The sequence below is a fragment of the Ostrea edulis genome, chromosome 4 (genome assembly GCF_947568905.1).
Source record: "Ostrea edulis chromosome 4, xbOstEdul1.1, whole genome shotgun sequence".
NCBI lineage: Eukaryota > Metazoa > Mollusca > Bivalvia > Ostreida > Ostreidae > Ostrea > Ostrea edulis.
In genome coordinates, this window is record NC_079167.1 from 21493125 (window position 1) to 21510437 (window position 17313).

At 36.0% G+C, this 17313-nt stretch overlaps 2 protein-coding genes across 3 annotated transcripts in view; one reads left to right on the plus strand and one right to left on the minus strand.

Annotated features, from left to right (window-relative positions):
* Positions 1-3483, minus strand: part of LOC125669973 (transmembrane protein 184B-like) — a 31141-nt gene extending 27658 nt beyond the window's left edge. Inside the window, exon 1 of one of the 2 annotated variants that reach the window (XM_048904857.2) lies at positions 2897-3483. The gene's annotated coding sequence lies outside the window, so the exon portion shown is untranslated. Of the gene's footprint in view, positions 1-2877 lie in introns of both variants that reach the window. The other variant, XM_048904858.2, reaches the window with a different exon arrangement.
* Positions 3484-6837: 3354 nt separating this feature from the next.
* The window catches only part of LOC125669971 (DNA ligase 1-like), a 45612-nt gene continuing 35136 nt past the window's right edge, over positions 6838-17313 (plus strand). The window contains exon 1 of the mRNA XM_056161319.1: positions 6838-7071. Within this exon, the coding sequence (XP_056017294.1) occupies positions 7055-7071 (17 nt within the window). The 5' untranslated portion in view covers positions 6838-7054. The remainder of the gene's footprint in view (positions 7072-17313) is intronic.

Sequence of the window (17313 nt, forward strand, 5' to 3'; positions counted from 1 at the left end):
GCCGAGAGGTTAGAACGTTCGCCCTGCATGCGGAAGGCCAGGGTTCAAATCCCGGCCACGACACACCTAAGTCATTAAAAAAACAGGTAGTGACAGTTCCATCGCCAAACGCTCGGTACCAGGTGTGAATGTCACGGGTCCTTGGAGATGACCTTAAAAACAGATGACCCGTGTCACAGTAGGTGTGGTACACAAAAGAACCCTCAATGCTCAATGGCCGTAACCGCTGAGCATAGGCCTAAATTTGAAGCCCTTCACCGGTCTTGGTGACGTCTCCATATGAGTGAAAATTCCAGAGCAAGACGTCAAGCAAGATACAATCAATCTAATTAATCTATAAACACTACAAATACTTGGATAGATTTCAGAGTGATTCCCTTTGTCACTGTGATGTCACATGATGACGCATTCAACAGACAACATATTTCTGGATAAGAAAGATGCCAAAAATCAACAACTAAATTGTATTCTAAATTCACATGAAAGTGGCATCACATCAGTACAGAAATTGTGTGAAATGAGAAACATATTAAGATCTACCCTGTATGATAATCTGAAGAAATTCGGTGAAGGTAATTCCTAAGATACGATGTCCTGGACCTAGCCACTGCCCAGAAGAAAATTTTGTTTTAAAAAATCTTAAGACTAGGAAAAAATTTTCATACCCGCTTATACTTAACTGAGTATAAGTATGTCCTTAGTAAGAATGCTAGTTTTATCACCCATATTTATACTTAGTTTTGCTAATTCAAAAATATATGAGAAAAATTATTAAAAAATTACAGTGTTCTAAAATATGTATCTTAAAGGTACATACGTACTAATGATTAAAAAAAATTGTTTCCAAAATAACATTGTTAATGTATCTATAATGGCAAACTATAATACCTTGTGCAACGTAAACTATTTGATATCATCCCAAATGAAAGGAATACCCGGTAGATCGAAAGTATTAGTTCATTCTTGACTAATTTAACTCTCAGACATCTTCGGTTTAATATCTAATCTTTGTATAATGTATGCATTGCTCAGGATTTCTTTACCCTGATCGAAAAGAAAACAATGGCGCTGGTAAGTTTTAACATGAAGTTCATCGACTATGGGTGAAGAAATATGGACATATCAGACTAAATTCATTATGCTTCATCATGTGTAAAACACTAAAGGGTAGTACGATATGCACAGACTCATGAATTGCTGGCAAAATAGCACGTGGTATGCTAGTAAGACAATCACGTGGACAGCATTTGGTTCCTTTCAGAAAGAAAGAGTTGAAAAAGACTGACTGTCATTTAAAACTATTTTCATTGATATCTCTACAACTGTAAATTTTTGTATACATATTTGATAGTTTTTTGTTTCATTTTATTCATAGAATACCATGGTTTGATATCTTTATTAAAATCTCACATGAAAATTGGAGCATATGTACCTTTAAACGTAACATTGTTTGTGAAAATTGCCACAGTGTTATTAATTTTATTCATCATTACATATAATAACCCATGTTCCTATTCATATCATTAATTAATCAGGTCTAGCACAATTTCTGTATTTGCCTATATATAGTTTTATCAAGCTATAATTATGTATTTCAAATAGCTTTCTAATGCTATATATCTTAATAAAACTATAAATAGCTAATCAAAGAGATTGTGTTGGACCTGTTTATAAAACTTCTCCACAAACCTGTAATAATGTCAGTATCATTTTGGCATGTTCATTTGAGTTTACATTTTTGTCTAGTGTGTAATAATGTTCAATATTCACAGCCCCTTCTGGGCCCATGACAAAATGCCTATAGTTCTGTATCGCTTAAATATTCAGTTTTAATAATAATAGCGAATTATGAACAGGTCCAGTCCAAAGACTATTTCTACCTACGTAGTTACTTTTTGCTACATAGGTATTTAAACCTACTCCAGGTAGCTATTTTTACCTACTTTTTCCTTTACTTGCATTTTGTGGCCAAACGCAGGAACGGTGCAATATGGTGTGTACTAAATTTCTTGATTCACTTACACTGACGATGAATACCACAAAAATATTGGACAAAAAATGATTACTTTCTAACCTTTCAAATTTGCATCAATAACAGCACCCAGTTCTATTTTCTAGGAGCTTAAGATCATAGCTATGTGATAAAAAGGCTAGAGTGTCTTACAAATCTGTATTAATTTTAAAGTTTACCTTCATGCATTTTTACATTAAAGGATTTTGGGGCGAATTTTCATGCATTTCATTTTCCTCTGCATTCTCTACCCCCGTAAAGTATTCAAATTTACACTCCGAATTTTGTCGTGCACATGCACAACATGATACATAAAAGGACTGACCTGTTTAAAAGATGCGCCATAATAATTATTTATTTATATTTTCAAAAATAGGTAAAAGTAGGTAGAAGTAGCTACTTTAAGTAGGTTTAAATACCTACGTGGCTATTAATAGCTACGTAGGTAGAAATAGTCTTTGGACTGGACCTGATGAATTAAGTCTTGTCAGGCATACAAATATATGGAGGATAAAGGGTCTAAACTCACCACCATGGGCTAAGCAGAAAATAAATATATTTGTCTATTTGTATGTACTTTCAGTTGTAAAATATACTACATGTTAGACTATTTTCAATATTGGACCCCCACCCCCATATGCAGGGAGTGGAATCCTGGGAAATTTCTGGGTTCGTACATATACATGTCGCTAAGTTTGCTTTGACGGTAGCTCCGTAAACATAATAAAACTAAATGCATCACAGAAATGTTCATGACAACTCATCACGATTTAGACTTGCTAATTAAAACTTGTCAGCATGCACATCTAACACGGCTGCCATACGTTTTGCTAAAGCAAACAAACAAAACAAAACATAATACAGACCTCTCAAGGGGAAGCTAACCTTTTAAGGGTTCATTGCAAAACCATATTTAGAATCACAACAATCTGTCACTGGGCTGCCGATTGACCAATATTTCTAATTTTACGGATGTGACGTTTCCAAATTATGACAAATGACGCAGGAACCTGTTAAGTCGTTCGTATAATTTTTATCGTTTCATTGATCCAAAGCCATCATTTATTTAAGGAAGTATGCTACACCAGAGAAATTTGGTATGGATGAAAAGTGGAGGATATATACAACAATATTTTGAAAATGAAAACTTTCAAATTTACATAATTTAGTAAAAAAAAAAATGCAGATTTAGCAGAAGCTATCTGGAAAAAAAAATAATTAAAACCCCATGCTGGACTCGAACCCGCGATCTACATTTCAGCAGTAGACGTGCTAACCTACTGAGCTACTCAGCTAGGCAATGGTAGTTTTAATGAATAAACAAATATTGCTGATATTCATATTTTCATCCATGTTCTAAAAGGAAGTCAGTCATCATGACGATGTAGAGTACCTCCTTAATATCATATTCCTTTTTTTCAATAATGCAAACATGTGTACAATTAATGCAGAAACTTTTTAATAATCACATAATGAGATTATTGAAAAAAAAACCAACAAAAATCAACGAAAAAATGCATATAGTAATTAATAAAGGGGAAAGAATATGATGTAATGTATATTCAAGATGATTGTAAGAATAATCAGAATACATAAATTAGATTTTTTTTCCGCCTGATACCAAGATACTTGTATTCGTACACATATTTACGAGGGATGTTCGATATGTAATGTGTATTGTACGGTATCTCAAAAGCATTCGACTCAAATAGTGAAATGAACATTACATCCCTTCAAAGTATTCTCCGAGGTTTGAAATACATAATTTCAATCTCTGAATCCATTTCTGAAATGCGTTACGGTACGCTGATATAGGAAGACATCTGAGGCACTGACTAACGGCTTGTCGGGACTTGTAACGACGACCAGATAAGAACTTTTTAAGTTTGGAAAAGGAAAAGGTCGCATGGGACTAGATCTGGAGAGTATGGTGGGTGTGGCAAGACGGTAACCTTCTCCGACTTCAAAAATTGCTTCACAAGCTCAACTGTATGTGATGGAGCATTATCACGAAGTAGACGAACATGCCTAAATCCTGACACAGGGCGTCGTTTATGATAATATTTCTTGAGCTTTTTTAGTATAACATCTCGGTAATACCGACCTGAAACGCTTTTGCCCTTCGGCACCAGAATTTGTACGGCTATACCATCACATTAGAAGAATATGCATTAAAGAACCTTCTTTGTGCTTATGGTTCTTTTGGCAACTACAGACCTTGCTTCTACCGTGTTTAGTTAGCCATATTTTGTTTCCAATTTTTCTTACTGGTTCGAAATTGTGAACCCATGTTTCGTCACCAGTAACAATGTTTGCAAATTGTCTTTGATTGAATTTGGGAAACATTTTGAGCAATTGCTTAGCGGTTTGTACTCGTACCCGTTTTTTGATCATCTGTCATATGCGGTGTCCATCTGGCAGAAATCTTTCGTACTTTCAAAATGAAATGCATCCGCGATAGCGATATGCCAACAACTTTGGCAGTATCACGAATCGTGTATCTGCCATCACTTTCAATTATTTCCCATACTTTTGAGACATTTGCCTTGCCTGTTACAGTCACAGTTCGGCAGATTTTGCTGCATCTTTGACAGACTCTGTGCCAGTCAGAAATTTCTTTCTCCACCTACGAACTGTCTCTTAAGATACCTTATCAGACCCATAAACTCCCCCCAATTCAGTAAAAATCTGCATTACCGAATGACCGAGTTTTGTGCGAACTTTTATATAAGCTCTAATTTCTTCAATATTCTCAACCTGTTTTCCAGTTTCCCAACCATTTTTACAACAGTGATCAACGACTGGTTCTATTGAAATGACTATAAGTTTAAAACGACTCGTGTTTATACCGTTGGAAAGGTATTGAATAGAGCTATTCAAGGGCATCATCATCCACGAAATCGTGCAAAGCGTTATCGCGTTGTGGTACATATCGAACAGCCCTCGTATATATGATCAGACCCGATATAATTAAATGATAAATCAATGCCTGAAGCCCCACTCAAATCAGTAAAGTACAACTAAGACAAAGATAAAATACCCATGCTGGGCTTGGAGAAAAAAAACACCTTTGAAAATTAATTCAGATTATGCACATTAAAGGATAAGTGCAAGGTCTCCATTAGGATTCGAACTAGCTGCAGACCCGCGTATCTCTGCATGGGAAAAAAATAAATACGTCTTGTTCTTCTTTTTCTTTTTCTTCCATAATGTACATGACTCCACCCGGAGCATAGTCGTACATGGATGAAAGGTTAAAATCTTGCAGTCAGGGGCTCTTGTGATTAAACCTGGATAAAAACTATTTTTCCATCTATGGTGTCATTATTCGCCGATTCGGACTTTGAAGGTCTCGGGTGAATCTCCATCCATGATGTACTGTGGCAAGGTGTTTCAAAGGGAGATATAGTGTCTGAGGAACATGAATCCTGATAGCTTTTAATGTGGCAGAAAGGCTGTTCAAGTAACCGTTTGGCATGGTCTCTTGTTGGTTTTCCTGTAGGTTGTGCAGCACAGACGGGTGGATGGTATGTCCATGTAGCGGTCAGACGGGCTCGATCACTGGAACTGACAGGTGAAATGTCTGCCAGGGGATAAAGGTCCTGGGTTGATGTCTTCATGCAAGTGTGAAGACATTTAAGGAGGGAGGAATGTAGCGGTCATCCGGATGCGATTGCTGGTGGGTAGTTAGCTCAGATGGTAGAGCACCTGAAAAGTGATTCAGGGGGCCCGGGTTCGAATCCCGGTCTGGTGCGTTGCATTTTCTCCCTTCTTGTTACTTTTGGTCACGGCACCAAATGTAGTATTTAGGGGAGAGGAGAAAATTTGTGACTGGACCAGGAATTGAACACGGAACCCCTGCATTACTAGTCGTGTGCTCTAACCACTGAGCTACCTAAGCCGATATCCACGGTCCGTACATAGCTCTAACTACTATATCTATGGGTGGTATGTCTATGATGTTATTGACAACGCGGTACACCATGGTATCACGAGCCACATGTCGTCTGGATTAGAGGCCCTCTAGGTGCAGTTGTTCCAGGCCCGTAGGCAGGATTTTTCAAGGGGGGGGGGGGTACATAGACTCGCAACGCGAGTCTATCACCTCGCACCGCGAGGTGCCACTACGGCAGGGGGTCAAGAAGCTCTGGGGTATTTGGTGCAAAATCCTGCAATCTAGTAATTTCCTGGCACTTAATTTGAATTTTGGAATCATGCCTTTTTTACTATGAATTTTCATGATTTTCATAAAAAATCCCGACTTTAATAGTCACAATTCAAACAAAATGCCGACTTTAATAGTGCTTAGTAGTTTTCAAGAGGGGGTTCGTACGAACCCCACGACCTCCCCCCTCCTCTCCCCCCCCCCCCCCCCCCCCCCCCCCCCCCCCCCCCCCCGGCTACGGGTGTGTGTTCCATCATTCTAGTGACACTGCTCTCTCTTCTGTAGCTACTCATGTAATCTCGGCAGAGATTCGGATTGGCTGAATAATTGGACTGACGCCTTCACCGAATCTCGGAGCAGTCCTTCATAATTCATGTCTGGAAATTTACTTTCAGCTTCAACCCCCTAGAATTTTATAGCTTGTTCAAAATTGATTTCTGCTTTCCTTCTTTTTTCTTTTTCTTTTATGATAGAACAGACTGGGAGCATCAGGATGCACAAAGTCCAAAATTACAGAAACATAGAGAAAAACAAACAAACAAACAAACAAAAAACAACAAAGGCAATTACAGTGCATGTTGAACAGAGAGTTAGGTTTTATGCTTGTTAATCAAGAATTTTAGCCCCCCCCCCCCTCTTTTTTTTATTGAAAAGTTTGGAATTTACTGAACCTGTTTTTGTTTTTTTTATCTCCTTGTTTTTCTCGTTCTGTTAGGAACTTAGCAAATCATTCTCTATATTGATTTTTAGCCAGATATGATAAAATAATCTTAGTTTACCGAATCACTAAGTCGGAAATATGGAGGTTGAATTGTCAAAAGAACTCTTCAACGTTCAAAAGGTACATAAGCTATTGGCGGGAAACAGCAACAAGAAAAATGCAGAAATCTATTACGTGAGTGTATTATAATTTGTAGCTTATTTTGACAGGAAGACCGAATTTGTTAAGACACTACGCTGTTTTAAGTTCTTGTTTTATATACATTTATATCAATTCGATGTTGAATCATGAATGTTTGTTTATACATCAAACAGATTGGGAAAACTTCCCCTACAGCGAGATATTCTCGCGAAAATGCGATTATCCCTCTCTAGCGAGAGTAAATATATTACTTACAACCGAGAAAAACACCTGTGGAGTACATCTCTTCGTGTTTCACGTGAAAAGAAGAAAAAGTGCTAAAATGTCTGATACTTCTCAGTCTTCTTCAAATATATTAATCAAAACAAAAACACTCAAGATGTGCATTGGATTTCAGACTGCTTCTCTCTTATGCAGCAACTTTGATATGCAATTGACTGTGTTGTCAATTTTATAGAAGCAAATTGTGTCATGTTGAGTGTGTCGCACTTATTCAGCGTTGCATGGCATTTGACAATATTCTCTATAAAGATGCCAAAACGCCTGTTAATGGTCATGTTTACTTTCTCGCTAAAGAGGGATAATCACGTTTTAGTGAGAATTTCTTGCATATCATATGTTCAAAAGGGCACTTTTCGTCGTGGCAAGACAATTTCGGGGCACTTTCATCATACATGCCAACTTTTAAAAATCCCCATAGGGGATTTTGCGTGCGACAACCTTTTTTCAAAGCTCAAAATTCACGACATTTTACCATGAAAATAAATTTTTGTCTTTTCAGATAAAATATCAATCTACTCATTGTACATGTATCACATATTAACACAACATCAAGTGTGTTTGACCATTAACTTTAACAAAACTATAACAAACAAACAAACAAAAAACTTTGAAAGATATTCATAAATATTTTATTAAAATCATCTATTCAGCAAAAAATCCTCTCCAACAAGTCACATACATATTTTCAAATAATACTTAAAAGTTGCATCCTTTTACACCATATAAACATTGGCTGGTCTATATATCAAAATTTAAATTAAAGCATGTGCATTTAGGTATGACTACAAAGGCGATCTTGCTTGTATGTAAACATGGGCTTGCAGAGTCTGTTGGAACAATCTGCATTGCAACCAGAAAAGGAGTGATCTGCCCTGCTATGAAGTTTGCGAACAAAACCTTTGCACCTACGACATCTGAAATAATTACCAGGGGGAAAAAACCACATCAAAATATACGTTTTTACCTGTAAATTAAGGCTACTTGCTAATATAAAATTCAGTACAGACTAGGGCTGTGCGGTGCACCGAAAATTTCAGTGCACCGCGATTCATACCATTCGATTTGATGCACCAATTACAAATTCCGGATTTCGGTTCGGTTTAGATTTTACGTACACCAAAACAACAAATATGGCGTCCGAGTGATATGCAGTGCCACTGGACCAGAATTCCCTTTCACCACTTTTTCGGGGAGTGACGCGGCACAAATAATCACATGCATTACAATTATTTCCATCATATTATATATTATTTATTCATTACACTTATTTTAGCATTTTGAATCAGTTACATTACCAGAGTTCTTGAAATTTCTTTTGAAGTGTCAGACATTTGGTCTGACACTGTTAGAAATAGTGTCAGCCCAAACAAAATTTTGTCAGTCCAGATAAAAATGCATCGCTTTTGAGGTTTTCTGATATTTTATTTAAAATCAACTACATGTGTAATTGTATTCAATCTCCATCTCAGCTATAAGTTTATAAATTATCTTTTCATACCCTTTCTCATCTTCCTTACACTCTGAATGGATCTTCCTCACTTTCACTATCCGAGTGACTTTCTTGCTCTATTTCTCTCATCCTCCATTTTTCTCTCTATCCTGTATATTCCTTTCAACTTCTTTCTCATCTTCCTCTGCAATCGTTGTAACTACTTTTTCTCTCACTTAAGCCCGAGTGTAGTTGGTCTTCAGTTTCGACTTTGAGCAGATTGTGTCATCAAGCAGTAGGTAAAAACGCTGCAAACAAAAGCCATTGTCTCCCAGATTGCCAGGCGGAGACACAATCGCTTTCTCTTCTCCTCGTAGTTCCTCACAACTGATTCCTCACGTTTACGTTTCAATGTGTTGCCGGATTTAGCATCGGTTTGAAAATTTATGGGCCACATGGCAGCCATTTTTCCCGGTAAAAAATGGACTTCGATCCCGATCTAATATCGGCCATCAGGACCGACAATTAAGTAACTCGTGTCGGACATTTACTACTTTTATCGGATAATCCGACATTACCGACACTTTTCAAGAACTCTGCATTACTTAATCATATCCAGCTACCATACCTAAACATTTCTTTCTGAAATAATAAGAAGTTGATCTGTTTGATAAATTCTATTATGGAAATCAAAATTCAGATAATAAATCATATAAATATAAACTTCATGATGCTACACCCCTCAGTGAAAACATTGTGTACATTGGCCGAAATGCAGATGTCACAAAACATCAAGCCCAATTTAGAGTCGTATCTCAACCATTCCCTATTAAATTTCCGTTTTTGTATGGAAGATTTTGCAATTTGGACAGAATCAGATGTTTGAGGAGGTGGGGTTGACTGTAAAGCCAAACATAGATATTTTTTTAATTTTAGACTGGCGAAAGTTTTTTTGACAACACAGGACATTCGGTCCTGTGTAATCAATGAACACACCGGACCGAACCAAATTTTGTCAGACCGAAAAACCTAATGTATAAAAGTGAAACACGTGAAAATGCAAAACCAAGGAAATCTTATTTATTATACCAGTAATACTATACTAGGGATCCTTCCCGCATAATACTTTAGACGGTCCATGCGGTTTTAATCATATTCATTTACGTATTTGGATTTGTGTGATAGTTTTTACTTATAACAAACATTTAAATGACTCCGCGTCAAAATAGTAAAGCTCAAAACCGGACAGTGAGACATCGGACATACCGGTCCGGTGTAAAAAAAATGACGCATCGGACCTTAGGCACTGCACATCGGTCAGGTCCGACGGTCCGATGTCTTTCGCATAGACTGGACTAGGGTCAGAAGCTACAAGTTTAGTGTCAAAATATAATGGGGTGCATAGTCTTATGAGATTTAGCATTTTTATACTGTTGCGCACCGAACTTCAAAGAAAATTATTTATTAAAATTGCTATGTCCATAAAATGGTGACCGACCGCATTGTTTATGAAATATTCGAACTAAAATCAAACACATCAAAATCTTGTAATCAACGAGTTTGGCCGCAAAAACAAACAATTGATGTATTCAGATATACATTATACACAATAATACGGCCAATTTAATTACCGGTCGGTTCTCTGGTTAAGAATTGACATTAATGTGGAGATGATAACACGATAATGAATAAGACTTTAAATGTTAAACAATTGACCACAGCAGGATAAACAGCTGTCTGATGTACTTTATTACATAATCACCGACATTTTTGCAGCCTTAAATTACCTGAGGCTGTGACCAGATCTGTGTGCACTGGAGCGATGTGAGATTTCCGGTCGCACGCGTTGACTGAATAAACAGATTTTGACTGCATAAACAAACAGGCGATAATGTGTCACTGACAAAGGATTAAAAATACAATTTATTGCAAAAAGGGATTTTCGCCACTTTCAATTTTTTTTTCGCCATTTTTGAAAAAAAATCGCCATTGGCTAAAATGGCGAAGCCCAACTCGAGCACTGGTGATATGCAGAACATGTGGTTTTTTATGCAGCAGAGATTTAAATCACTACTGTGTTGAGAGTTAGCATTTTCACCACTCAGATACCAACAAAATATGGTCTGTAAGATCATTGCAGTTTATCTTTACATGACATATAGTATTTCTGTCAGTGGTGGAGTGAAATCAACATCGTAGGTAATGACACAGATTTGACAGTTAATATGAGAAAAGTAAATCAATAAAGGAGAGATTTTCAATGACTCTCAATTGATAGAATTGTTAAATTTTTGCATATCAATGAAAACAATATCATATACATTTTAGATTCACTATAAATTTGTTAATCCGAAACTTATGCAGCACATTAATATAACAAATTTTAATAGACTGTCAGTGTTTTCTTTTTTCTATCAGTTATAATACGCCATTATGAATAGATATGATGTTTACAAATGACGACATATAGTTATATAACTTGAATAAAATGAAATCAAATATGCTACTCATTAAAAATGTTAATTTTTGTGGTGTCATAAGATAAATTGGACCTAACATGAACCGAATCGAAAATAACCAAACCGTGCTGTTCTGAATTGAAACCGAACCGAATCGAGCTAACCCTGAATCGTCCCAGCCCTAGTACAGACTTGTGCGAATTATGCATCACAAAGTCTATTGAATACTACGCTTTATAGACTATATAATACATCGCTATAGACAGATAGATTCGGATAGTCTATATTATTATAGTGGGGAAAAAATATATATTTGATGTACCTTATTGCATATTTTGGATGCTGTCAGCGCCTTGATTTTAAACTTTTCAATGAACCTTGTGAAATAAAGAACAATTGTTTATACTAACAAATATTTTTAAGAAATTTATAGAGAAAAAAGGGCATGGCGCGGCACCATGCTAGTTTGCTTTAGATTTAATACTATATAGAGGAAGTGCTCTCAACCTGTCGAAGTGTTATCTATAAAATTTATTTGAATTCGTACTTCCTCCACAGTGTGAAATGAAATTACAGCAATGACATAGTTAAGTCTTTATTAATAGTTGTCCATTGGACGGATGTATCCCAGTGAAAGCTAAATGTCGTCGGACCGACGGACATGTCCGGTAATTTGACTCTCGGTCCGGTAAACTTCGTTATATTTTTGGTCCAAATGTCCGGTGACTTTCCGGCAATGGTTTCGGAAACTACGCAGCGTTTTCCCCCTTATATAACTGGTACCGATAAACGGTACCATTCCCAATGCCAAAAACCGTTGATTTTTCCCAAAAATTCCCTATTCACTTGCCGAAAAATAGACCGCTGAATTCGTAATTTTCTTAGTCTGAAACGTTGTACGAGTTAACTAAAATGTTCACTTCCGGTATTAAATCGAAAGTACAGATCATGGCAGTGTGTTTTGTAGAGCTACGACAATTCCTTAATATCTCACAACAAATATTACCGTGAAAAGGTTTGTAAAGAGATGAATACTTCTTGTTTTGTTTTCTTTTCTTTTAGTTGAAATCATTTGCCTATGCATTGGTAGAAAATTCCCAATTTGTTCGATTTGGACGCTATTTTTCCCAATACGGAAGTTCCAAATTCCCCAAGAGTTATTTCCCTTTGTCAAACTTCTCCGTAAATTATGATGTAAAATATGATGACAGTGGGTACATTTGCTAATTACTATCGTTGTATTATTTCTTAAAAAGATGATATCCAGAGTTTCTGAGACCATCCTATCTCAGGGGAAAGGCAACTTTAGTGAGTTTATGAGTATTGGATAACGAATGGCTCGAACAATATTGTTAATTGCCATCTTTCTTTGATAAAACCGTCACTCATGTAGAAGAGGAAACGAATAATGATTCAATAGCCAATTTGATGATCTTATTCAAACAAATTATGCTTGATATGGCCAGAATATGCATACCAGTGATTGATATAAACAAAAGTTACGCTTTTATTACATTAATCGTACGTAATCGTTATGTACAATGCCAGTCTACGATATAATGTATACATTGTGTACCCACCTTACGTCATAAAATGCGAAAGAGTTCGACAAAGGGAAATAACTTTTGGGTAACTCGGAACTTGCGTACTGAATGGGTACCGGTACCAGTGGCTAGAAAAAAATCACTGCTACGTTTCGACTTCCAGTTCTGTTTATAAAAAACGGCAACATGTTCCAATTAAAATGGAACAGTAATGCAGTCCACGGTAAACCTTTAAAACGGAAATCCAATGACCAGGAGGCTCAAAGTCTTTCATGTTTTAATATAAAAATACTACTTTTTTTCGGTCTGGTAAAATGTGATTCGGTCCGGTAATGTTCCTGTGTTTACGAGACCGAATGTCCTGTAAAACATTTCAACATTTCGTGATCACTGGTATCCTTAAACTGCAGCAACCCGAACAGTAAATAGAATGGTCTATCATTAAACAGGTTAGGAACACTTCCCCTAAAGTGAGATATTGTCATGAAAACACGATTATCCCTCTTAGTTAGAGTAAATATATCCCGTACAGCCAAGAAAAACAGCCATGGAGTACATCGCTTCATGACTGTGTTGTCAATTTTATTGACAATTTGCGTCATTGAGTGTAAGTCACTTTTTCAGCATTGCACAGAATTTGCCATTTTTTTTCAATCAAAACATATTTATGGTAATGTACTCTTTCTCACTAAAGAGGGATAACTGCGTTTTAGCGAGAAGATCTCGCTATAAGGGAAGTGTTCCCAACCTGTTAAAGTGATAATCATAAGCAATGGCCTATGTACCTGTAGGTGAGGGCCTGTCCCAAGACACAGGTAGATTATTCTAACTACTCGAACAGAAAGGACTAAAGCCAGAAATCATGAAAAATGGCCCTGTTTCCAAAATTTAAAATCTTTTGGGGGTTAAAAGGCTACAAAATTTGCTTTCTAAATCAATTAATTTTATCCGATTTCCTCTACGCATTTTCTTTCTACGGGCTTCTAAATATAGCAATGAAATGAATGCATTTACATTGTAACGTCATTTTGACGTCGTTATATTGCTAAGGTAGTTAATTAACGAAGTCAATATTTACTCGAATGGCGTAAAGGAGAAAAAACTGTATCATTTAATATTATTAAGTTCTTCATTAAATTTCCTCGTGGATTTTCAGATACAATGAGTATTCATTTTGATAATAAATATGACATTGTATGGAAAAAGCATTGTGTTTTGCATGTAAGCTTGTGAAATGCAATGAGGATGCCAGTGTTGTATCGTTCATATTCAGTTGATATGTTGACATTCTCACAAAGATTCCACAAGGGTGTTGTAATCATTAGCGGATTTACGGGGGAGGGGGCAATGCTTTCCTAAGAAAAAAAAAATTAATGCAATTCAAGAACAAAAATATGAGTAACATAAAATTAGATAACTAATGAATATCATGTTTTAAAAAAATATTATCACAAACCTGTTATTTTATCGAATCACACTGTTTATATACATGCCAGTTTAAGTTTCAATTGGACAAGTATAGTTACATGTAAACATTCATCAGAACATAAAACTTAGGGATGTCAATTTTACTCGGACGCTTTAGTCGAGCGATAGTCAATCACACAGTCAAAAAACGGACTGATATGGTACAAGTGTACCTAATTCATGCATGAGTCATACCTCGGTGCACCTTGATAGCCAAGTACACGGCAGGGGACGAAAGGCTGTCGATAACCGTAATTAATCCACCACGATAATTTTTATTTGATACGGAAATGCTGTACAAGCAACAATTAAAATGTACGTGTACTCAGGCATAAAAAGAATCATGTAAACATATGTATAAGGGTTTTTTTCCAATGCATGTACAATATATTCTTGTTCAAAACCAAAAATAATTTGGTCGACAAATATTGGACGAGAGTCTATTTCTAAGTTTTGTCTCCCAATTGTCCAGTCGATGAAAAAAATTCTCTCTGAAGGCACGAACAAAAACTCACCAGCTAGGAATGCCATCAAATAATTGGATTAATGCCATCAGGGTACGAGTTTTCAGAGAGGTAAAGTTTTAATTCACAGTCGCGAACATTCTCCCCCTTTTCGGGAGATATAGCTGTAAGGATTTATGAACATTATTTAAAAAAGCTATTCTAACAAGTACTCGACTGTGAAAAATAGTCCATGATCGGTATGACCGAGTGATTGTCGAATACTCGATGACATCTCTAATAAAAATATTTGAAAAGTATCAAGTGAGCTTCAAAAGATGATAAACTCACAAGTGCTAGAATATGTATATCGGTCAATTAAGAGAAAACATCAATACTGACGAAAGGTGTGCATAATGAATTAATAAAAGAAGAATGTAGCCGTGTTCATTAAAACTCTAGCCCAACTCGCTGAAACTCCTGAATTGTAGAAAATTTTTAGGCACTTTCTTGGTAAATAAATTGCTTAGGTTTTTAAAATCTATGATGTGAGTTTTTCTGCATTTGAGTCCGATTTGTGTTTGTCATTCAATCGTTACAATATCTCTCTGTTTGAAATTCACCCTGGTGATTATGCCTTCAATTACTGGCTAGAACAAAATTCATGATGACATTAGGCTACATTGATACAGTATAGATAGTGTCTCGGAAAAGTTTTTGTGAACTTCAAGACTGATGTTGATATCAATTTATTTTTCATGAAGAGATTGAATCTCGGTACATAACGATTCTGCTAAAAACATTAACATATGCATGAAAGGCGAATATAACGAACAGTGATCAATCTCATAACTCCTATAAGCAATACTAAATAGAGTTGTGCAAACACGAACCCTGAATATACCAGAGGTGGGATCAGGTGCCCAGGAGGAGTAAGCATCCCCTGTCGACCGGTCACAACCGCCGTGAGCCCCATATCTTGATCGAGCAAATGCATATATCCCCGATTAACACTTTATCTGATGTCAAATTGAGAATTATATAAACCAATTATTTTTCCTATATACTTCTACCTTTCGGTATATAAATACAGATGTCACCCATCTGTCATTGAAAAAAGATGCTAGACACAAAGAGCCAGTAGCATTATGAAACAGGGTTGGATGAAGTTTACAAAATATGTTGTGTATTATAAAATTAGATTAATACCAACAATACTATCAATAACTTTTACGCCCGATGTCATTTATATGAAAATACAATGAAAATGATAATCGTAATAATAATGATAATAAAAGAAATTATCGGCTTTCATTACTGTACTCATTTTAAAGTTCATATCCCCATGCCTTTGAATTATTTCTGTTGTTTATTTTCCATTTAAATATGCTACTAACACATCTTTATTATTTATCGGGGATGCATTTATGTATTCATGTTTAATATACTTTATAATATATTCATGTTTATTAACCATTCGCTCATTCATCTATTTACTCCTGTTTTTTTCTTCTTCTTCTATTATTATCCGTATGCTTTTATTTAGTCAAATTATTTATCTTCTTGTGTGTTTATATTTATTTGATATGTCAGGGACAGATCCAGGATTTTTTTTTAAAAGGAGGGGGGGGGGGGGGGTCTACCATTAGTTTTGATTTTCAAGGGTGGGGTCACCTTCAAAATGTGTTATTCGTACTTTTTAAAGCACAATTTTCTGACGAAAGCAAGAGGTCCAACCGGGCCCCGAGACCCCCCCCCCCCCCCCCTTTTGTATTTATTTTATCTACAGTATTTATACTATTCATTTGTCTACTGTGTGTTTATTTCTTTTTATCTACTAGATAGCTATTGTTCTTGTGTATGTACTTATACCCTTGTATTTTTAATTATCCACATTTATGATTTATCTATATGTTTATTCAGTTTAAATTAATTTATTCATTTTTACCGCATATCATTTTAGTTTTGAAATATGTATTTGTAATTCAATGATTTAATTGCTTTTCATTTCTAATAACACCATTCCCTACTAGGAATTTATCCTTGAAAAACTAGTTGTGATGGTATTAGCCTATAGATTTGCTTAAAAATTCCCCATAGGGCACCCCATTAAGAAGCTTGAAAGAGTTGTCTCCCGTCAGATTTTCCCATGGTTACAGTAAACTACAGGGTTTAAATTCCTACCATTTAAAACAATATTTTAATCAAATAATTATATTTTAGCTAAAATAAAGCATTGTTTACAATACATGTATTGTTTTAATGAGAGCAAGCCCCAATCGTAACAACTCGGCCATTCCGTAACCGACAGGCCGAGCGTGTTCCGATTGGAGCAAACCCCCGTGAGCCTAAACTCCATTGTTATGAAGAGCTGACTAATTTCGTCAGCTTGACAGGCGACGTCATTCCTTATGCAGGAACTGAGGAACAAAGATTTTGGAAAGTGTTCACTAGGCCTAGTGCGTATGTTTACTTAGGAAACCTTAAGTGAAGTACATGAAATTGCTTAATCCATCTAATATTAGAAAAAATACCATAGCAAAGTCTCATAATTTCACAGCTTTGAAACCAGTATATTTATATGGATCTATTTTTATCGCATTGGAAATTCCCTATCTTCGATCACCGTAACCCGAGTGAGATTCGATAAA